Here is a 24,340-nt window from a genome sequence, read left to right as displayed (position 1 = left end):
TATTGTTTTCCATCGTATTTTCTCGGAACCGTTCGTATTTGTCTTGCTACTTCAGTCAACCTCAATACTCTTTTTCCTAATCAGAACATGATACTGAATATGCCCTATAACGGATTCCCACTATTTTTGTTACACCTCGTATAATCGTTTAATGGGAATATCAACCTCTGTATAACACGCATCTATAAAAGATATTAGGCGGAATAAGTATTTGTTGATCACGGATGTTACGGAGTTCCGGTTCCGTTAAGTCGGAACTTCCGATTGGTATACCAACATCCGCTTCGGTTCCGATTCCGTTATGTTTGAATCGGAAGTTATATCGGTTGTCAAAGTTTAGAGCGGCATCAAAAACAATCAAGTTTATAACTTTATACTTCTCATCGCCCCGAATTTTTATTTTTAATACCTACTCTTAACATCTCATCCGCATGTCCGGGCTCCGATTCTGGTTCCGATTCCGGTTCCGATTCCGTCTCTGGTTCCGATAAACTAAATTTAAAACATTTGATTCCGCTTTCGGTTCCGATAAAATCACATCCGTTACGTCCCTGGTGTAGATATGCAGTTCATCTTTTCAAATTTCTTTTCGTTGTGTGAGGTTGTCAGTCTATATCTACTTGTCTTTGCTCCAACTCAATTTCCTTTTCAATTTTGAGATCATTAAAAATCACTGGTTATATTTATACAATGGGGTTGGCGGGTCGAAGTGTTTTACAGATGGCGCCAGCATAGCTTCCCCTAGAAATGTGTCTTAACTCTTTTTTTTTGGAATATTACGGCCTGAATGAGAAACTAGAGAAAAGGGCAACTTATGATGGCGCCATCTATGCAAACTTTTGACAGTGGCCAACCCCATCAACACAAGGTTAAGAGGCCGTAGTCGATTTTGGAGCAAAAATTTAAAATTGATAGATTTAGTCGTTGAAATTATACACGTTTTGTTACGTAATATCTAAATAACAAGTATTGATTTCTATTAGCACGTCTTCTCATCTTGCCTTTTAATAATGAGGTCGCGAGCGTGCGTCACCGGTAATGCATGAAGAGAAGGGGCAGTTTTTAAAAATTCATCAAAAAATCATGGTGGTAAATTATACAAATTGATGTATAAGAATAGTTTCAGCAAATGTTGTAGATTGTTTAAGTATCAAAATTACGTTGAAATTAAGTCGTTTTTCAGAGAAATTGTCACTTGTTTTGAAGTAATTTCTGGAGAAAATTGATTTCGTCTAACTTTCATTTACACTACTTCAAAGTCATAATAATAAAAATGTAGTCTGATAAACGTCAAGTACAGGATATGTGTAATACAAAATTACCATGTTTAGCTGTCCAAACTTTACGAAATTTACAAATAAGAGCGACAAAATCAGTGCTTTACGCGCGTTTACCTAAACGTCCATCAGAAAAGCAAACATTACTAATTTAGTGAGTCTGTATTCAAAAAATTGATCTGTTAAAAGGTAAGATAAGAAGACGTGCTAATAGAAACCAGTACTTGTTATTTCAATTAGGTAGCAAAAGGTGTAAAATTTCACGGACTAAATCTATCAATTTTACATTTTTGCGACTAAAATCGACACCAGCCTCTTAAGGTTCTAACAAGTTTCAAAGTAATTTAACAGTCTTTGTTAATACTTTGTAGTGCTTAAAGGACTCTGTATTAAAATATATTTACGATTCAATTAAAAAACAACAAAAAAAAAATCACAGATGCCAAATTCAAAAAATATAAATTTCATATTTCACTTAATAATAAATTAAAAAAAATAAGTTTTAATTCATAATACTCGATTGAAATTCAGTTCGAATCAACATTTTTTTAAACTTAAAATTAATTATTTGTGGTATTTTCTATAAAAAGGGACCTTATTGTCGATGGCGCTTACGCCATTATAAACGATGCTCCGATATAAATACAATGCCGCGCGACGCTGTGCAGCGTAAGCGCCATCGACAATAAGGTCCCTTTTCACAGAAAATGCCCCATTTATTTAAAACTGTATTCAGATTCTAATGTTACTTCTTATTTTAATAATATATAATAAAATTATCGAATATTTGCATTTCGACAAATTATTTTCATCCATCACAATTTTTTTTGTTCGAATATAAGAAAACAAAATCCATTCATATATAATCTTGTTTTTATTTTCTCGCTCTAACATTCCTCTCTTTCTAGCCATGATTAATTGACAGTGACAATTCTTAACATTTCCAAATATTGTGTCAAATATTCGATACTTTTACATTAAAGTACTTAAAACCATATTCAGACATTTTATATTTTGTTTACTAAATATTGTTTTGCGTAAACAATAAATACATAATTAAATTCAGAAATTACGACTTCTATTTCACCATTAAAATCATATTTCTTTCTTACGCAGCGTATTACGTAGGCGAATAACACGCGAACGCGAAGCGAAGCGGCGCGGGGTGAATCAATCCTTTGATACCTATAGAAGTGTGCGTGGGCGATCTCGTTGCGAACGCGAACGCCGTGGGCCCGGAGCGCCGCTTCGCTTCGCGTTCGCGAGTTGTTCGCTTACGTAAGACGCAGCGTTAGATCCGTGAGTGGCGGCCTCCAACTGAGCTACCGAGTTACTAGCTCTAGTCGGCGAAGTGATTCACATTTATTATATTTTACGAGTTCTTTAAGATCCTTATAATAAAGTTACGGAGAATGTCTGAATAATATTAGTTAGTTAGTTAGTTGTATTTACTGTGGGTTTATCCGGGAGGCAGGTAGGTGAAGAGGCGGTATTTGTCCCTTATGTGTGGGCGTACATCTTCTTTCTGAAATTAGAAAGAAATTTTAATAATGGACATCTATAATTTAATAAATTTTTAACAAGCAGAAACGTTTGCGAAGGATGCTATTAAGAATTTAAAAAAAAAAAAAAAAAAAGAAGTGAAAAAATTACTGCCTTGGGTGAGACTTGAACTTGGTATATGTCGCTAGGATCCCCTAGACCCATATAGTGGGAAGATTTGCTGACTATGGATGAGGTCTTGGTGGCTCAGTTGGTAGAACGCTGGAGTATCTATCCAGAGGCCGTGAGTTCAATGCAGTAATTTTTCCACTTTTAAATTTATCTTATAAATATAAGCTATAAGCACAGGGCGGACACGTTATACATCAAAAATCACTTGCGTTTCTATGTGTAAAAGGCACGTCTGTACACGCGTCATGCGTCATAGTGTGAGTAAGTTGCTTAAAAATAGTACTGAGAGTACGCCAGAAGTCCGCCAGATTTCTGTCGCAGGGCGAGGTCATTCGAGTTGGGGCAGTGCGTGGCCGTTTTGTATGATGATACTATTACTTATTCTGTGCTATAAGTGTGTGTAAAGTATAAGCGGATGATGACGGCACTCACAGTGGCCAGATCCTCGAGGAAAGGAAGCAGCTTCAGCAGCTCGTTGTCGCTGCGGTCCACGAACCAGCTGTCAATGGGTATACCGTTCTCTAGCTGGTAACCAAACGCCTGAAACAAAATAATAGTAAGTTGACTTTTATTCATAAACATAGTATATACAAGTAGTTATGGACGCGCCACCGAGCGACCGGGTAAGAGAAAGAATATTCATATAAAATCTGGGCAGCATAGGATTTGTTCTCTTTCACTCTTATAAATTTCGGTATTTCGCCATCGTCTCCTACCTACGATGCCTCCCGGTCGGTGATAAGGACAAAGCATGGCACTATTTTCTCTTTCCTCTTATAGGAATCGCAATAAGACTATCTTTCTCTATCAAAGAGTGTCAGGCCCTTGCTTTTATCAAACATGCGCGAAATGTCAAATCGCGGACTATGTTTTTTTTTCTGGTCAAAAATTGTATAATCTCAAAAGTAGTGGTAACTTTTTCCCTCCAAAATAAAAATGGACGAGATAGAGAACTGTGAATAAAATTTCACGTTTTCTCCATAGTAAATGTATAGTTTTTTTTTTATTTGTGGCTTTTAAGTACATTACCGTAAGTTGACCCCTAGGAAACTATTGATACTGTATAGGAACGGAATCGATTGGCATAAAAAAATAGCATGTGAAAAATAAAAGTTTCATTTTCATACAAATTGTATGGGAAAAGTTTTTCTCGATTTATGGCTTTTCTAGCCGTTTTTTTTTGTCCCATACAAGCTTTTGATCCTGAATAAGAATGGGATCGATCGGCATCAAAAAAAAGTTTGTCAAAAACTGACCTTTTTCTCGCAACCTGTATGTCTTTACCAAAATCTGTAAACGCCAATTCGTTAATTTGAAATCGAGGGAAGATCTTCTGAGTCCGTTTTCGCGTAACAGCACGGGATCTGGTAGCTGCCCTCTGGTGTGGTGGTGGTGGTGTGGTCTGGTAGGGTCTCTATTGTTTCTCATAAAGTTTTAAGTCATAATTCATAATGTATTGTTAGTCCGAATTATCGTTAGTCATAATTTGGTTTTTCTCAGAAACGCGTACCTTTTCAGGATTGCGATAAAACAAACCTAACCAAACCTATCTACAGGATACCCTTACGAAAATCCTGAAATGTTAACGGTTTCAGAGTTACGACCAAAGAGGATATAATAAGATAGAGTGGTACTGTCATAGTTAATTTTGTATCCGCTTTAAATTCACTGCCATCTATCGACATATTTTAAAACTAAAAATGCAGATTTATAAAAATAGGTTAAAATGTATTTAAATATGGATAAATGATTTTTTTATTTGCATTAATTATTTTTATATGATTTAGACCCATGTTCTTTCACTGATATGCGTTAAAATTATAAATAACAAACGAAACCGTCAACGCCATCTATACGAGAGTAGGCCAAAACTAGTGGCGCCCTCTGATCGAGAATCAAATTTTCGTGATTTTCGAGGCACGTTTTTTCCTTAGACTGTATCTATCTATTACGGAGTTATATCTATCTTTGGTTATGACTAATGATAATTTGACAATCATTACATTATGACTTTCAATAATTATGTCAAACAACGGGATCCCCCTCATTGACCCATTAAGAAATTCCACCCTGTATACATACCTGTGGACTATTGTCCACTATAACGGTTTTGCGCAGATCACGACCCAGAATGGAGAGGTCCTTCACGTAGTTCCCGTTCACCAGTAGACAGTGCTCTCGGAATAACCTGGGACAATTAATAATCATTCAAACGTGTTTTCAGGATGCACAGAATGGATATTTGGGGCATTTTCTATGAAAAGGGACCTTATTGTCGATGGCGCTTACGCCGCACAGCGTCGCGCGACATTGTATTTATATCGGAGCATCGTTAATAATGGTGTAAGCGCCATCGACAATAAGGTCCCTTTTTATAGAAAATACCACATTTAAAAAAAAAATAGCAACTACAGTGTTTAGTTTATAGCTGGGGAGCCGACGATGCTAAATGTGTAGTTATTCGAGCGTCGTTGAGATCTGTTGGAATCGAAAGATTAGATGATAAGAAAAAAAGGTTATATAAAGTTTTTTTTTCCAGCGAGCAGGAAAGTATCCACAATTTCGGGGGTAAAAATGAAATGAAAAAATGTTTATTTGTTAACAATAAGAGGGTACAGTTGTAAAGGTTGGAGTCTTCTAGTAAGTATTAAATACCTGCGACAGAAGACCCCGCTCTTCCATAAAATCAAGTGTAGAACTTAATTAACAAATATAGAACAAGATTGTTGACTAAAAAGCAAAAAATATAAATAGCTTAATATTGACAATATTAATTAATTAGCTATGTAAGTATTATATTTACTAATGCATTTTAATTTGGCTTGATTTGATTTGAGGAAATTTTAATCTAATACAAATTACCTAATAGACCGCGGGCCAGGAACAGATTTCCATGACCAATCGCCTCCCGGGCGAAAACTCGTATAGTGGCTATGTATGATGAACCCTCGTGAACGTCAGCTGCCGCTCCGTTGGTGGGTTGAGGAATGGCAGCAAATAAAGTCTATAAAAATTTTTTTGTCGTCGCCTCCCGCTTGATACTTTGTCAGATGATAGTTTAGATGCTATTGTGAATAAACAAAATCGTCAGCCGATTGTATCGCTGTGGAAAGACCGTCAGCTGGTCACATGAACATGTAAAAAAGAAAATTCTTTTTAGGCATCGGCGTCATCTCTTCCCGTTTGATACTTTGTCAGATGATAGTTTAGATGCTATTGTTAATAAAACAAATCGTCAGCCGGTTGTATCGCGGTGGAAAGACCGTGTTACGCGTTTCGGAAGCTGCCATTTCTTAACCCACCAACAGAGCGGCAGCTGACGTTCACGAGGGTTCATCATACATAGCCGTTAACCGCTATACGAGTTTTCGCCCGGGAGACGATGACTGACGAAATTTGCACCTGGCTCGCGGTCCATAAACTGTATGTGTGTGTGTGTGTATTTATGTGTTGTAACCAACGTCTCTACACGAATGTCTATAGCTACCTGTATTTGATCCAGCGTCGCTCCGGATCCAGCAAGTTGAGCAGCCGGTCGGCGTACACGCGCTTGCTGGCCGTGAACAGGATCACTTCGTATGTGCGCGACACGCGTGCCAGGAACTCTGCGAAGTGTGGCCGGGTGCGGACGAATACCTGGACGGAAAATAGGCAAGGCGCCATTCATTTATTATGTAAGACGATTTTTGCCGGATTTTGACCCCCTCCCGCTATGTAAGAAAAAATAAGAAAAGGCCGACCCACATCCTTATATTGATTACGTAAGAATGAAGGAAAAATGACCACATCGGGTTTCTTTTTATTTCGATTTTATACCAGCAAGACCAAAAAAAGGTTTTTTTTTTGCAATAATCAACTGGCTTAATTTTACAGTTTTTATTAATAAAATAAATAAATAAATAAAATAAAAATGTTATTTATTTAGGTATCAACCCATTACATTAAGAATAATTATTATATTAATCTAATTTATACATTCTAATCTATATTAAATTTTACTATTCTAAACTAAACTAATTATTACCTAATCTGACACTAATTAAATATTTGCAGCGGAGGCCTTGCTCATACAGTAGGTTGCGTACACTACGCACTACGCTTATTTGTCGGCACTGTGATGATTACACAATAAATAGTACGACCATAGAGTAACTTATACTAGAGCGGTACTGTCATAGTAAATTTTGTAACCCCAGTAAATTCACTGCCATCTGTCGACACACTTTAAAACTAAAAATGAAGATTTATAAAAATACGATAGAATGTATTTAAATATAGATAAATGTTTTTTTTTTTGCATTAATTATTTTTATGATTTTGACCCATGTTCTTTCACTGATATGCGTTAAAATTGTTAAATAACAAACAAAACCGTCAAAGCCATCTATACGACAGTAGGCCAAAACTAGTAGCGCCCTCTGAACGAGAATCAAATTTTCTTGATTTTCGAGGCACGTTTTTTCCTTAGTCTGTATCCATCTATTACGGAGTTATATCTATCTTTGGTACGACACACGACTCCCGCTAGCTTCACTCCGTTGGGCAGTGTCATGGCGAGCGGGAGCTTAGCGGAGTGCATGAGCCATAACAGTTGTCTTATTTGTTCATCCAATACACGACGGAATCCGGACGTTACAGGCACACGCACGCTTTTTCGAAGTATAAATCTTTACTTGCGCATTTTTGTGATCTTACGTAAGAACTATCAAGAATTCCTCCCACCCCCTTTCCCCACTAAATTTCCTTACGTAATAAATGAATGGCGCCCAATGAGTGGTCAGCCATTATTTATTTCTGAGGCTAGAAACAGAGCTTGACCGACGGTTAGCGCGTACAATACCGTCGGTCATAATCAAACAAGTGTAAAGATAGTGATAGACCGACAATAAGCGCGTAGCAGACGCGCTGGTTGTATGATCAGTAATGGGCGGCTGACGGACGCAAAATACGTCAAAATAATGTCGAACGATATACGTTATATGGATATGACTACAACTGGTTTAAAAATAAGAGAACATGATTGTAAAAATCCTATAGAATTTTATTGTTCAACAATAAAATACATATATAATTATATTTTCAGTCCATTCGTTTAATAGTTCACTATCCACTTATATAGGGAAAATGACCTCTACATCTACAGATGTAAGAGGTGCGTATTCATAAAGTGATACTTCACCATTATTTGGATATGTGCCATTTTCAACCAAAAGGGTACTTATTGTCGGTTGTTAATAAGGCGCTATTTCCATATAGCTTCAATTCAAAATCAACCTTATCGACAAGCGACAATGTGTACCGATTGAAAACGTCACATATATAAAAAACACTGCATACATTTTTTTACATAAATATTACTCAAAATTTAATAGACAGACATAGAACATTTTTATTCAACATCACATGAAATGGCAGAGTTAACAGATAGCGTAATACATTTTTTACAGATAGACCTTAATATTTACCAAAAAATTATACATTGTTTTATTAACCTATGATCTCCACACTAGGCTAGTGTAGTCAGTTGAGACAATTCCAATTTTTAATTAAAAAATAAAAGTAAGTTATCCATATTACGCTTTCGTCACCATATTGCATCCGTCAGCCGCCCATTAATGATCAGTCGCAAATACAAAATACAATTACAAATAACTTTATTTCGTATGAAATATGGTACAAAAGGTGGTCAGACAATATTATACATAAGTAACACATATTTCGCGAGTGATTTGTCGCCTCGATCAGCGGCGTCAGATTGAACGCATTTGTATACAACCACCAATCAAATGTGTATAAACATGTACTAACCGTATATCGGCAGTCCTGGAACAGCACCGGAAAGTGGAAGCTCGCATCCGCAAGCTCCTGAAGAGAGCAATGCACCAACGTCTCGTCCAAGTCCAACACCTGAGACAGATATATATATACATAAATAAATAAATATTATAGGACATTCATACACAGATTAACTAAGTTTCACGGTAAGCCCAAGGAGGCTTGTCTTAGGGATACTCGGACAACGACATATATAATATATAAATACTTAAATACATAGAAAACACCCATGACTCAGTAACAAATATCTGTGCTCATCACACAAATAAATGCCCTTACCGGGATTCGAACCCAGGACCATCGGCTTCACAGGCAGGGTCACTACCCACTAGGCCAGACCGGTCGTCATACATCATTCGTACACATTTTTAAACTAATAATTTTCTTAAGGGGATCCAATTCCCCAATGACCTATCTGAATCCCTTAGTTTTCTTATGTTTTTTGTAGCTTATCATATTAACAGCAACGTTTTAAGCAATATAGTAACCCATATTTACTTCAAAGTTCACTGACTTCGAGATATTTGGCATTAAAGTTGAACAATTTTAGGCCAAAAAAACTGGTTTTCTGGGTATAACTTTTGTGTTAATTAATTTAAAATTAAAACCTCTGACCAGTTTTTAGAGTCGTCAAAGACTAACCCAAATATGTAGATTTCGTATATGTAAGATCTTTCACAGCAATCGAGATACGAAAAAAGTGTTTTTTAGACAATGTTTAAAAAAGTCATAAAAGAATAAGTATTCATTTCTTTCAAAATCCGGTAGACAAAATTGGAGATAAAAGATTGAAGAACCGATAGCCGTATGTCTTGTAATTCTATGAGCTGTGAAAAAGTTGTGCGAAAGTGACCAATGAGCAAGTACGCAAACCAAAAAGCGTGAAGATTGAGGAACCTTCTTCGAAATTAGGAAGTCGGTTTAAAATTACAGGTATTAATAAATAATTAAATATTAGGTGACATCTTACACAGATCAACCTAGCCCCAAAATAAGCAAAGCTTGTACCAAAGATAGATATAACTCCGTAATAGATGGATACAGTCTAAGGAAAAAACGTGCCTCGAAAATCAAGAAGATTTGATTCTCGTTCAGAGGGCGCTACTAGCTTTGGCCTACTGTCGTATAGATGGCGTTGACGGCTTCGTTTGTTATTTAACAATTTTAACACATATCAGTGAAAGAACATAGGTCAAAATCATAAAAATAATTAATGCAAATAAAAAAAATCATTTATCCATATTTAAATACATTTTATCGTATTTTTATAAATCTTCATTTTTAGTTTCAAAGTGTGTCGACAGATGGCAGTGAATTTACTGGGGTTACAAAATTTACTATGACAGTACCGCTCTAGTATAAGTTACTCTATGCTTGTACTATGGGAGCTAGGCGACGATATACGATATACAAACTTATATTCCATACCTGAGATAAATACATATAGATAACACCCATGACTCAGGAACAAATATTTGTGTTCATCACGCAAATAAATGCCCTTACCGGGATTCGAACCCAGGACCATCGGCTTGACAGGCAGGGTCACCTACTAACGGCTTACCAGACTGAAGTCGGGACTCGTCCTCGTCTTGAGCGGCAGCGCGGGGTAGCGCGCGCGCAGGGCACCGGTCGCTACGCTCTCTAGCGGGGGCAGCTGGAAACATTTACTTCATTAGAATTATTAGTAAAATAATAGACAAATACATAAGTTTTGGCAAAATATTCATTTTTGGTACAAGCAAGTACAATTATATGAATAACATCTCGAAACTGTCTCTGATGAGTGACCCGTCGTGTATAGTTTTCTAATTTAAAAACTTTACGAGTAAATACCTGCTTGATGAAGAGATAGGGGTCAAAAGCGTCGACCCAAGAGGAGATCTGCTCGCAGTCCACTCGATTACTGCACGACGATATCACATCCGCTGCTTCCTCCTACAATAACATTACAAGATTAGTGAAAACACAAACAAGTAAACATGTGAATGGGCATTTTTACTTAAGTCCCCAGCAAGCTCGGTTCTCCATACAAACGTAGTTACGCTCTCATTTTAAAACGACTAGCTAGATTGCTCTGTAACTTTGTACTTACAATAGGATAAAGTATATCTATGTCTGTTATTAGTTTATACAGCTTCAGATACCATAATTAAAAAAATACAGCAAATTTAAGTTTTTCACAAAAACTTGTTTTTGCTCTAGTTCGTTTGTTTTATAAACTGGAGCTATATAAACTAATTTCAGACCTAGATATACCTCATGTCATTGTATGTGCGAAGTTTTATTACAATCCAACACGTAGTTTTAAAATGAGAGCGGAACTACGTTTGTATGGGAAGGTGCAATTCGGCCGAGCTTGCCGGGGGTACTCTTAAAAGGGTACCCTTTTTTTTCGAAAATCCATTAACTTTTGGGTTATTTCTACTCAGAATCAAGAGGACTATCGATTAAAAAAGAAAAAAAAGATGTCCCCAAAAAAATTACAGTTTTGTAACCCATTTTCACATACATTTTGTATGGACCGTTACGAAACTGACTCCCAAGTATGAAAAACTGGGGACACATTTTTTCTTTATCTCATTCAATAGTACCGTGATTCTGAGTCTAAATAACCCAAAAGTTGATGGTTTTTCGAAAAAAAAAAGTAAATGGTACCATTTTTTCTATAAAACCCCCGAATAGTTATCTGTTTTACAAAAGGGCAAAGTTGTTATTTAACCGCGCGAGCTAATATTGATACCCGAGCAAGCGAAAGATTCTAAAATTGAACTATTACTAACTAAACGAGTGGTTTGAAAAGTAGAATCTTAAGCGTTGCGAGGGTTTCAAGGCACGAGGGTTACACAAATTTTGTCACAGAGTAACACAAAAGTTTTCACTACACCAACGTGACGAAAATACTAACTGTAAAATATCAATCATCAAACCAGATCAAATTCAAATGAACGTTATTAAATATTTATCATTCAAAATCATCATTAAAAATCAATGCTACCAGCAAACATAAGGAAACAACTCAAAATTTGCATCAGATTACTTTGCCTTATGGGGCATGATGTGTGTGTAATGCAGAATGTGACGAGCTCGGAATGTGACAAACTCAGAATGTGACGTACAGAAAGTGACGTCCTCAGAACGTGACCTAACTCGAAAGTGACCTCTTAAGCATGTGACATACCCCGCCTAAACCTAGCTATAGTTATTAAGTTACCTCTAGCGTTTTGTTAAAACATAAACGTTTTGTTTTCAGTTCCAAGATATGGTTGATCAGTGATAGCGCTACAAGGCACGATTGAATAATACATCATTAGCTTTTCTACATCTTAACCGATGAAATATTGTTTATTGCTTTAATTCCGTTACGCAAAAGTAAAAAAACCCGTAATTGGCCATTAAAGACTGCCACATAGAACTACCTCTCAGTACGGAGCGTCGCGCAGTACTTTCGAATTACTTCATGAATCTTCAAAACCAATCGAGATGCCATTATAAAAAAAAAAATAGGACATTAGTACACCATAAGCTTCATTATTGTGTAAAAATAAAAAATATAAAAAAATGCGAAGTTGGAAAAAAAAAGATATTGAATACTAACTTCCGGTTTGTTATATGAAAAAAAGATAAAAAAACTTTTTTTATAAATTTTCAAAGAAATCAACTAATATTCTCAAATAATCACTATTTAGTTATAATTAAATCCACTGAAAGAATTGCAATAATAATTTTTAAAAAATCCGTTCCTCAAATTTTGTAGTTTTTTCAAATGCGTATAAATTTTTAACGAAGCAATATATTAAAAAAGTAATGATGCCAAATTTTTTAATTCACATATAGGTCCAATTAATCCAACTATGAACAAAATCCAGAACCTGACAATTTTTTTGCTGCCCGCTTGACGTGAAATGCCCCTTATATGTGGATAAAATGCAACTTTCTCATCAGTTTTTGAACAATCAAGAGTCTTTGCCAGCCGCATTGTCCTGTCACGGTCGCCATGAGGCGAGGGATAGGGGGGGTAGTCAAGTCAAACACACAAGTCTTTTATTTGCCGATGACCTGAAACTGGCACTACCAATCAACAGTATTGACGATTCTTCTCTACTGCAACTGGATATTGATAATATTTCGGCCTGGGCTCGTAATAATAGTTTGACTCTGAACAATGAAAAATGCTCAGTCATTACATATACGCGTAATCGGCACCCTGTAAATCATCTTTACACAATAGAAGGTAAAACCCTGAGACGAGTCACTGAAGTCAAGGATCTTGGTACATGGTTTGATACGCAGCTCACGTTCAACCAGCATATCACGAAGACCTGTAACGAAGCCCGAAGATGCTTAGGATTTGTCATACGCCAAGCCAAGTTGTTCACGAACAGTCACGCTATAGCTGTCCTCTACAACGCATTCGTCCGGTCCAAGCTAGAAACAAATGCGATCATATGGAATCCCCACGAAAAACATTACACGCTTGTAGTTGAAAGAGTCCAAAAATCGTTCGTAAGATTTCTTTATAAAAAATTATACGGGTATTATCCTCTTCTGTATCCAACACTGTTCGTGTTGGGTATGGTAAACTACACATCCCTCGAAACCCGCAGGAGTATATACCTAGTGAAATATTTCGTCCAATTAATACGGGGGACAGTGACTAATCCCCAATTACTGTCACAAATAGTACTCCGTGTTCCTCGACTCACCGCTAAAGTGCTACGTCCTCGACGCCGTGGTCTCTTCGCTGTCCCTACAGCTCGAACTCGCATGCATGCTAACTCTCCTCTTTATCAAGCACAGATGCTACTGAATGACATTTTAGACAGCGACGACCAACTTGACATCTTTATAACAACCGAGACCAAATTCCTAGCTGCATCATGTCGTTATATCGAGAAAATCGTTACCCCTAGCTCCATTATTTACTAATGAGTGCATATAAAAAAAATATCATTAATTATTATTTTTGTACAATTTGACTAATTTTCTTAATTTTGTTATGTAGAAATGAATTCATTATTAATTTTATTAGAGTAGAATGTGGCATTTACTTAGGCCTGTAAAGATGAGTTTAATTTTATTTTATTTTTTAATTGAGAAAATTGTGACATTATTATTAACTTATTATTCCTAATTCTGTATTCGGTTATGTATAATTTATTGATTCAATCTAATTTAATTTAAATTTATTTTATTTACTGTAATTAACGGCCCTATTTGTCTTGCCAAATATTGTATTTTTTTTCCTTCTATTTTAAAGTAATTAATGCATGTTAGATAATAAGTAATATAATGCCAAATAGCACGTAAGGTTTATCTGTTAGTGCTGTCTGATTAATATAAATAAATAAACAATTATATCAGTGTAAAACACAGGCACTCTATAGAATGGTCCGTTTACTGCCAATACAATAAACTGTCTCCTCTCTCCGCTCCATATCTATGCTCTATGCTATTACCTTAACTACACCATAGTCATAGTCATTTATTCATATAACAAAATACATTTCGTTTGAACCAGTTGGTGTGGTGAAAAATATTTTATTTGTTTGAAAGGCAGTAACTTTCCGTTGGTCTCACTACATTAGGATCTTTTGATGGAATCCTGGAGAAACCGAGGCAATTCGTACAGGTATAGTAAAAATATATTGAGAGCAATTCTTACCTCAAGATCAGAAGGCGGTTGTTCATCATGACAAGTCAAGGATGATTCGTCAGCGGCGATATCGGAAGTGCTCTGTAAGTAAATTATTTATATAAGGCCAGGATTACACTTGTAAGTTTTACTTACGTAAGTACAGCTATACTACAGAGATATGAATATTGTTATCTCATTCTAGCAAATAGCTTTGTCCCTACTTACGTAAGTAAAACTTACAAGTGTAATCCTGGCCTAATACAAAATAACACTTGCAAAGTCTGGGCTATCAAAATCGTTGCAGAGTTGTCTTGGTCTAACTCAAAGTTATAAAAATTAAATTAAATTTCATTCGAGTATGAGTATGACTATAATTTATGATTATTAATGATTAACGCATGAATTAGTTTTATCTTATTATTATTGTTATTTTTTTTTTGACACTATTTTATTTTATTTAAAAGTTTATATAAGAAATTAAAACTAGGTATAAGTTCAAAATAAGTAGTTTAAGATCCAATATTGTACACCCTAGCAGGGTATCATGTACCTACTTGACCAATATGTAAGACCAGTATGTACAAATGAATATGATTACAATGGAATAAATGATATGATATGATAAAATATATTTTTGTCTAAGGGAGGCAGAAAAAAAATACATACCCATCCCACGGCCTCAGCCACAAGGCTTTGCGTTATTTCATGAAGGAAGCCCTCGCTAGGACTTCTTGCCGAAAGCGCTTCCAAGCTTTCAATAGCCGTGCCTTGAGTGTCGCAGGTCGACGAGATCTCACACTCGCTGTCTCGCACGTAGCCGTCCTGCTCTAGCATTGTCACGAAGTCCGGCTGCGAGAGAAAGATAGTTAGTATACATACTAATATTATAAATGCGAAAGTCTGTCTGTCTGTGTGTTCCCTCTTCACGCGTAAACCGCTGAACCGATTTAGATGAAATTTGGCATAGAGATAGGTTGAGTCCCTGAGAAGGACATAGGATAGTTTTTATCCCGAAAATCATCCCTTAAGAAAGTAAAAAGCGGGGTGGAATTGAGATAATTAACGAAGTGCCTGCTAATTTGTGTGCATAATATGCTCAAATTTAGATTGCTATGAAGTTTTCTCCCGGCGCTATTCTTACTCTAGCTGCGGTTACTAAGTCCACACAGACGAAGTCGCGGGCAAAAGCTAGTTTAGTATATGTGAAAAGGGAAGGCCCAAAAACTTATTATAGTTCGTTCGCGTTAAGGATGCAGTAAAATCATATCGGCCGGCGGTTTGAATTTGAACATATCTGTGTCGGCAGCATCAGTTGTAGATGTGGGTTGATACATTTCTAGTTTATTGTTGTAAGCTCGCACTATTAGAGTGAGACAGACATAAGTTGTTATATACCTGCACGTATTTGTGCTTGTGTTTGAACACATCTGTGTCCGCATCATCAGTTGTAGATGTGGGTTGGTACATTTCTAGCTCGTTGCTAGATTTACGACGCGCTTTCTCTGTGGTCATCACCTGTGAATATATCAAGTAAGATTAGTAACAGAAACATTTTTTTTTTTCAATAATTATATTAACCAAAGAAGAAAGAAATGCCAAGACGTGTAACGTAAAGCATAATAATGTGCATAGTTTTGTGTGAAAATTATTTTAATTTTAATCTAATCTGTATTATGACCCTGCACTAACTCAATCTCTCCGTTTAGCCCTTGTTTGACTGGTAGAGAATGCCTTCTGGCATTAAGACCGACATTCGTACTTTTCATGTATTGTGCAAGAAAGTTCAAATAAATAAATATTTTAGTGGCAATTTTGTCAGCTGAAGAAAATGGCGTTGCACAGTGGTATACATTTAGTAGTATTTAACTAGATTGTCAAACAGTCAATAAATTTACCGCAAATAATTTACTACAATATTTGAATTACTATCAGTGTATTGTTAAAATTTGAACCACTTGCCGGTATCTGATTCAGTTGAAATTTGGAGTACTACCGTAATTCCGGTGACAATGCAATAATATGCTATAGTCTGCATCTTCTCAAATGATTTTTACGCCTAAGACGTTAATGTGTTAAACAAAAGCCATTGTTCCTTTTATGCGAGTGGTCACCCATTGTGTGCCATTGAGTCTGAGCGCGTGCAACGGCGCGTGTCATTGTCAGACAATGTCTCTGACAAAAGGAACAATGGCTTTTGTTTAACACATTACCGTCTTAGGCGTAAAAATCATTTGAGAAGATGCAGGCTTTAACATGGAGGTGATCTGATGATGCAATCGGATAGTAACCAAAGGAACTGCTTGATGGAAAAAACAAACACATAACACATCGAGATTAGGCTCATTAGATAAGTCTCGAGAAGTACTTGATAGACATGCAAATGAGAAGAGGTATAGTCAGCAATAAGTGTCCCAAAAATTTTTTTTGATAGTAACTTGTAATCCTTACCTTAGCAGCTCTATCAGCTAAGTAGTTAATATCCTCATCTTCAGCCGGTAAATCTTGGTTGATCAGCCTGGCGCACTCCGCAATAGCCATGAAATCATTCAAGCAGTCATTTGGAAGACACAGCGACGACTCCACCTGAGTCTCAGAGTCTGACTCCTCGTGCTTTGGAATTGGGAAGTCCACAAATGTAGTTGTATGCGGCTCGTACATGGTTACATCATTATCTTCCGTGTTCCAATTGTTTTGCTCCGGAACTATAGCTGCTTTGGTCTTAGTTTTCTTCTTAGGACTTTCATTGGTTGAGCTTACAGCAATCTTGCTTTTCGCTGAAGGTATACCGAGCTGACGGACTTTGCGGATCGGTGAACTGTTTAACGAAGCCGATTTCTCATTTTTATCCATACGCCTGGTTTTTCGAGGGGATGATATCTCAACCGATTCAGACTTCTTTTCACGATTTAGTGAGCTGTGTCGGAGTTGAACACTTTTTGTGGTTCGTACATCTTTAAGTTTTGGCTTGGAAGTTGTTGTAACTTTATCATTCTGTGTCTTGTCCCTTAACTTTGTAGTGGAAGTCACAAGATCCTTATTAGTGCTACGTACAACTGTTTGGAAGATCGGTTTCTTTGTGCTTTTCAGCTCTTTTTTGTGCTCTTTCTCCATGCTAACTAACTTGGTTCTAACGGGCCTAGTTTTTAGCTGTGACCGAGTGCAAATATCGGGTAAACCATTTTTGGCAGTGTCCCGCTTGAGAACTTTCTTCCAGGTGGCGTTGGGAGGTGACAAGCGACTGTTTAACGGTTTTGCCTTCAATTTTGTCACTTTGGATGTGTTCCTCTTGACTGAGAGGGGCTCCCTCTTTCTACTTCTTAACCGCATTGCAAGTGCAGAGGGGAACTTAACCTGCAATAAATTTACGTTATTAGTGTCATTAGACATTCGGAATTGGGATCTCCAAAGATACAGATGATAATCGACAGAAGAAGAATGGAGAGTTAAGAAGATTTATGTAGACATAGAACATTTTTATTCAACATCACATGAAATGGCAGTTAACAGATAGCATAATACATGTATGTTTAATACATGCATGTGCATGTGTGTAATACATGCATGTATGTGTGTTTTGAAGATTTGTTTGAATGCTGGGGCAATTTTTAAATACAATTTTTGTCACAGAAATATTTTTTTGGTCTTTTCTTCATTGAAATTATTCGTATCAATAGTCTTAGCTTAAAGTCTATGACTTGTCCAGAATAATTGAAGAGTGTCTTATCAAAAGGGTTTATTTCTCTATGAAAACCATACAAAAAATAAGCTCCTTTGAAAAGAAAATCCTCAATAGAATTTTAGAGCATCATGCTAAATTAAATTAAAAATAGTGTCATACTAAAAAAAAACATTTTCAAATCGGCTCAGAAATGACGGAGTTCTGAGGTAACATACATTAAAAAAAATAAAAATATGGTCAAATTGATAACCTCCTTTTTTTAAGTTGGTTAAAAATGATGATTGGGAAAGAAATACTTGGGACATTATTTTACTATCTGCTTATCCTTGTGTCACCCAATGTGCATTACAAGATACACATTTTTCAATACAAATTCATTTCTTGAAACAAACTAGCATTATTTTAAGTTGACATCATAAAAAAGTCTTACTTTCACTTTTTTAAATAAAATTTAATTCATATTGCTAGTGAAAAATAAATGACAGTTGATGCAAAAAACAGAAATCTATGTTTTTGATTCTCTGATCATGCAGATTTTGACAAATGATTAAAATTAGGTTTTTTTTTCATTCTGGCCCATTTAATATTTTATATGTACGGAAAATCATCATAAAACACGAAAGTAAATGTAAATTAGTAACATGTAAAATCTAAATAATTCTTAGTTCTGTGTAGATTGTATGAGAATTTCGTATAAGAAATCGGAAATCAAATTGTTACTTACATGTACCTAATGTGGAGAAAGATAGTTTCCACGCCATATACCTCCAGAAAATTTGTGCGAAATTCAGTTATAACACTTGCAGGGTTTCGTAAACATAACGCAAACAACTCTAATGTCTTTGTTTCGCACAAACACTCAGTTTTATTTTCGTCCCAAAATCTACAGCGGTAAAAAGCGTTCGCGCCTTTTTGACATCACACATTTAATGATATTTCATAGTTTATTCTTAAATATAATTAGTTAACCACACAGTTCAGTACATTATTTCACTTATTTAAGCACTTAATCATGTAGTAATATCAAATTATACACAAAATAAGCATCGAGAAAATAAAAATGCGGCACGGGCGAATTTATCGATTTATGCGCTGCTGAACCGAAACGAACATTGCTGATGCACCATATTTCAGTAATCGGCTAATAAGCGAAACTGTTGTGAAGCGAAAATGTAAACATAATCGCTGTTACACGCGTAATTACATGATAATTTATATTTATTAAGAACAAAAGCCAAACAAATGTCAAAATGGCGGCGTTTCTTTTTTTGTCTCTTCAATTTTTCTGCAGAGGGCGCTTTGCTTTGTTCTATCGCGCATGCGTTTTGCAACTGCTTTACGTGATCGATAGCGAGGAAGTGGAATTTTAATTTCCGTGCATTTCCGCAAGTGCAGTTTCAGCAATTCAACTGGAGAATTACATAAATCGTGTTATTTAAATTAAAAGAAGTAGTGTTCTCGTTTATATCGTAGAGTTAATTAAAGAGCAAATTATAAAGCGATTTCTAATTTATTTACATTTGCGGTCTATTTTGAATATATTTTCACCCTGTCTTATACAAGATAATAATATTAGTCTGGAGTTTTATTATAACTATGAAACCTGAGGTGCTACCGAGAACATCAAAAGTATAGTGTAGGTAGTAGGTATCTCTGTCTCTTTCATACTAACCACGTTGAAGTGACCGAGATGGAGATACATGATTTTCGATTTTTCAGTTATGTTTCAAACAAAACTCGACTTAAATGCTTCACACACCTTATTTAATTAAAGTCCAATCTGGCATCCTACTTAGAATAGTTAGAAGTTTGAAACTCACGTCACGACAAACGCATGTCAAAACAGTAGACGTCTTGTTGTTCCTCATGGACAGCAATGAACCATGAACCCGACTAAATTACCAAAAAATTACGTAGGTTTGTTTTTGGCATATTGACAGAAATATACTTGCGCATTTGTGTACGTGTTCGGTGTTCCCGGTAGCGTGAGGGACTCCACACTCATACGCGAATGACGGCGCGAAGCCGCGAACGCGATTGTGGAGCGGCTTTAGAGGGCCTACGGCTAAAACGAAAATTGAAATTTTGCTATTTGTCTCTCTATCGCTCTTGCCTATTCTAGTAATAGAGCGGCTGATAAAGAAATTACACGTTTTGGTTTTCGTTTTTATCAGATCTGTTTGACTTAAAGGTCTCGTAGCCGGGCCATAAGATAAAATAAAAAATTTGAAAAAGTTTCATCTGTCACAGCTGTCACTGTCACTGCTTTGGCTTAAAGTAAGAAAAGAAAGTAACCAAACCGTTGAAGCTTTTGAATAAAAAAGTCGTTCTTTGTTTTATTATGAATTAAGTTTAATTTACAAAGGGTCTGATTTATATTGCATTTAAATAAACAATCCAACAATGTCTACAACATCAGTGACATCGTCAAAGAACGAGGTAAAATAGTTGGACCAGAAATATGAAAAACATTAGTGATACTGGGAAATAGGGATGATGACACATGTTGAATTTTATAACAAAATCTAGTAAAAAAGATAGCAAATGAGCAATTTAACGCAATAATGTGGATATTAAAATATTAGAAGTAGTATTAAAAAAACACTATTGCACAAAAAGAAACATAAAACAGGAAAAAACACACATCATTTGTACAAAGGCGAACTTATTCCTTTCAGGGATCTCTTCCATTCTAGTTACCCTTTATATGGAAATTATGAAAAAATACAGCATCTAAAAGTTTCAAAATTTAGTTTTTTTTTAACTTCCAAAGAGGAATAAAGTAAGGGGAAAAAAAGATTGTACAGCAACAATATGCATAAACGCAATATTTCTCTGACAAAATCGCAATTTTACTTATTTTCCATACATTCAAGATGGGCTCACAGTGACCGACTGACCGTGACGTCACATCCACTTATTGTTTTCTTAGGAGCGTTTCGAGAGTGAAGTAAGACTGTCGGACTTTGACTATTATTTCTGACTTTTGTATTGCTTTAATGCAGTGGGTCCCATATAGACATTTGAACCCAAAAAAACAAACCTGATTGATTGATACCATTAATAAAAATTAGTCATCTAGTCTATTATCATTGTAATATTTTAAAAAACTTGTTTTTTTTTCAGAGAGCTAGATCTGATTTGCCAATGGAGCTTGAAGCGGCTCGCGCATTAAACAACTGTCTACGAACACATTTGAAGAATATGAAGATGCTTAAACAAACTATAATTCAAATAAATGGACACATTAAAACATTGCACAAAGTAAATAATCAGTGGCTTGACATGGGACGAACAAAATGATTTCTTTTTAGCGAATCTTCCCACTATATGGGTCTAGGGGACCCTAGCGACATCTACCGTAAGAGTGTTACACTTCTTAAACGGCCACCGGAGTTCCAAGTCATATTGGAAATTCACCAGTTACAATGTGCTACCCATTCTAAATAAATTTTTAACAAGCAGAAACGTCTGCGATCGATGCTATTAAGCTTAGAATAAATTTAAAAGTGGAAAAATTACTGCATTGGGTGAGACTTGAACTCACGGCCTCTGGATCTTTTTAATTGTTTTCTTTTATTCTATCACGGCAAAGATATTTTGTGCTTGTTTATTTGGTTTTCATTGTGTCATATTTAATCTTTTGTTTTCAATGTTGTTTATGTACAGTCGTCATCAGATATAGCGGAGTGGTGTTTACAATATCTGAACACGCACTCTAACGCCCTGACAATAGAGGTGTGTTCAGATATTTGTGAGCGCCTTGTCCGGTCCGATATATCTGATGGCGACTGTACAGTGAGCTGCAGCAAAGAGAATTAAGTAGACAGTGCTCACTCCATACATTAGTTTTGTTACCAAAACGAGTGTTATTTTCGTAGTCGACATTTAGCGTCAAGTAGCGGAATTATCAGTACTGCTACTCGACAATAGATGTTGCGAACGGAAAGTCTAATGCTCAACGATTTTCAGCGAATATTATAATTTATAACCGGATTAACCGGAACTCTATTTTATACTCCTTCTGTTTATAATATTACTTATCAATGAGGGCTAACGCGTATGAGTTCGCCGCTAGGGGCGCTAGTGTAGATGGTGGTCTTTTCCATAGTTCGAAATGTCAAATGTCACTTGTCACTTCAATGACTGACAGCTGTTCTTTAGTCTTTTGGCCACCATCAACAGAGGCGCCTGGACTTCCGGTTCGAGCGCCATCTTGATAGTTAGCATCGTGATTAATTACTTTGTTTTTTGCTTATTAATATTGTTTAAAGTGTAATATCGATAGCTTATTATACAGTAAACTAATGTGGTAGTGTGCAGTGAATGGAGAATTAATTTTGAAGCGCGTTTAACCACCATCTTGGAGTCAACGGCCGGTAGTCCACGTGCTTCTTGTAAAGACTAGCTATCGATTTACAAGAGCTAACAAATCACCGTACACTGTCTTGTACAACCGTACAATTTTTGTCGTTTGTAAACCTCTCAATACCTTGATACTGGCGAAATAGTCCCACTGGGCTGAAGCCATAATTTTAAAAGAAGAAGAACAGGGGCGCCAACTGGTGAGCGAAAAAATGATAGCCCTCATTGTTGAGCAGCTTTTCGTCAGTCGCGACACGAGTGACATCTAGTCTTCTTTGAATTGACTTTTGTCTTTTTTATTAGGGTTCCGTACCCAAAAGGTTAAAACGGGACCCTATTACTAAGACTGCTGTCCGTCCGTCCGTCTGTCTGTCTGTCATCAGGCTGTATCTCATGTACCGTGGTAGCTAGACAGTTGAAATTTTCACAGATGATGTATTTCTGTTGCCGCTATAACAACAAACGTGATTTTTTTGCCGTTTTTTGCGTAACGGCACGGAACCCTTCGCAGGACCGACTCGCACTTGTTTATTTAACTGTTTGCCGGCCGCCAACAACAAAACAGCCTTGCCCATAAAACAAAGTTATTGTTATTTGTGTATATAATAAGATAAAGTTGATAAATTGGAATACCAATGGTCAGTTGAATGGTTAGTCTCATATAAAATTAGTATGGGAGTAGCAATGTGTGGTGAGTGTGGTGACCGCTGCCCTATATTCTGCCAGTTTCTTCTACTCATTACAAGGATTTTGTATCTATCTGAATGACACTCTGTGTTAAGCCCGCTCAATGAAGAGGTCTTGCCCAGCCCAAACCGTGAGTTGTTACAATAAAGTATTATAAAACAAATTGTTTTGTTATTTTGTTGGATGTGTACGTGGAGTTTTCTACAAATTTACACTAAGCAGCAGAAATTGTTAACTATATGATGCCATTGCATATTTTTAACCTTTTCGCTGCCATTGAATTGCCACCTTCCCTTTCAATTAGTTTGTAAGCATTATCGTGTACTTTTATTATGTACCTGTTACAACTTCTTGAATAAACGTCTTTTATTTTTTTTATTTTTATTTATTGACTTTGTAAAGTAGGTACATTTCGTACCCCACACGGCCACACGTGACACACAACTTGTGGAAATGGGGTTAATAAAAATACTGATATTATTTCTGAGTCAACACTTTCTAATCTAGCTTAACAATTAATCTTTATAAAATATACAAAATTCAAATGTTTTGCTACTGCTTTTATAAAATTAATTTGTAAATGTTACTTGACGCTAGATGGCGCTATTATAAAAGTAGTCTAACTAAAGTATATTAAATTAAGCTACTCGGCGTCAGAGGGCGCTGTAATTAAAAAATATCATTTCATACGTGTCCTGCTAGCATGAGTTGCGTGCTCTCGCGCGACTCCATACAACTAGCGCGAGTTCAAGGATGGAATGGACTCGCGCGCTAGGACGCAATTAACACTAGCCGGTATGGAGTATTAAAGTTAATACATGAAATTATATTTAGCTACTAGACGCCAGGTGGCGCTGTAAGAAACATGCCCAATTTCTCCAAACACAAACTTAGGTAAACAAAGTTGCGTGAAAGTAATCCAGCAGATTTTACATTCCTATGCGGACACTACATGGACCTTATGGACCCAGATGGGTCAAACACATTTCAAAAATAGGTCTCTTTCTCTTATGTCATAGAGAAATATAAGTAAAGAAAGAGTGATAACTTCATACATCAGTTTTCTTACCAAAACGCGCTTAATTTCGTAGTCGACATCTAGCGTCAAGTAGCGGAACTATTAGTACTGCTACTCGACAATCAATGTCGCGGTTGGTCGCGGTAAACAAAGTCTAATGCTCAACG

The 24,340-nt window shown here is 36.2% G+C and overlaps 1 protein-coding gene across 1 annotated transcript; it reads right to left on the bottom strand.

Moving 5' to 3' along the window:
- Positions 1–1,973: 1,973 nt before the first annotated feature.
- Positions 1,974–19,510, bottom strand: LOC134752806 (uncharacterized). The gene is made up of 12 exons (XM_063688541.1): positions 18,828–19,510; positions 16,873–17,775; positions 15,820–15,939; positions 15,091–15,273; positions 14,452–14,523; positions 10,623–10,724; positions 10,351–10,443; positions 8,760–8,858; positions 6,439–6,587; positions 5,034–5,139; positions 3,384–3,491; positions 1,974–2,802 (listed from the first exon to the last, which is right to left on the bottom strand). The coding sequence occupies exons 2-12, from the start codon at positions 17,749–17,751 to the stop codon at positions 2,737–2,739; spliced, it is 1,977 nt and encodes a 658-aa protein (XP_063544611.1). The 5' UTR covers positions 17,752–17,775; positions 18,828–19,510; the 3' UTR covers positions 1,974–2,736.
- Positions 19,511–24,340: the final 4,830 nt, after the last annotated feature.

This window comes from Cydia strobilella, chromosome 25 (genome assembly GCF_947568885.1).
Source record: "Cydia strobilella chromosome 25, ilCydStro3.1, whole genome shotgun sequence".
NCBI lineage: Eukaryota > Metazoa > Arthropoda > Insecta > Lepidoptera > Tortricidae > Cydia > Cydia strobilella.
This window is presented reverse-complemented; position numbering and strand designations above follow the sequence as displayed.

Bases quoted from the DNA above. Each gene is read 5' to 3' on its own strand.
- LOC134752806 (XM_063688541.1), bottom strand. From the start codon at position 17,751: ATGCGGTTAAGAAGTAGAAAGAGGGAGCCCCTCTCAGTCAAGAGGAAC. The intron at 15,274-15,819 runs GTATATAACAAC...TTTCTCTCGCAG, and splicing joins ACAAGCACAAATACGTGCAG to CCGGACTTCGTGACAATGCT. The intron at 3,492-5,033 runs GTATGTATACAG...ATTTTGTTTCAG, and splicing joins TAGTGGACAATAGTCCACAG to GCGTTTGGTTACCAGCTAGA.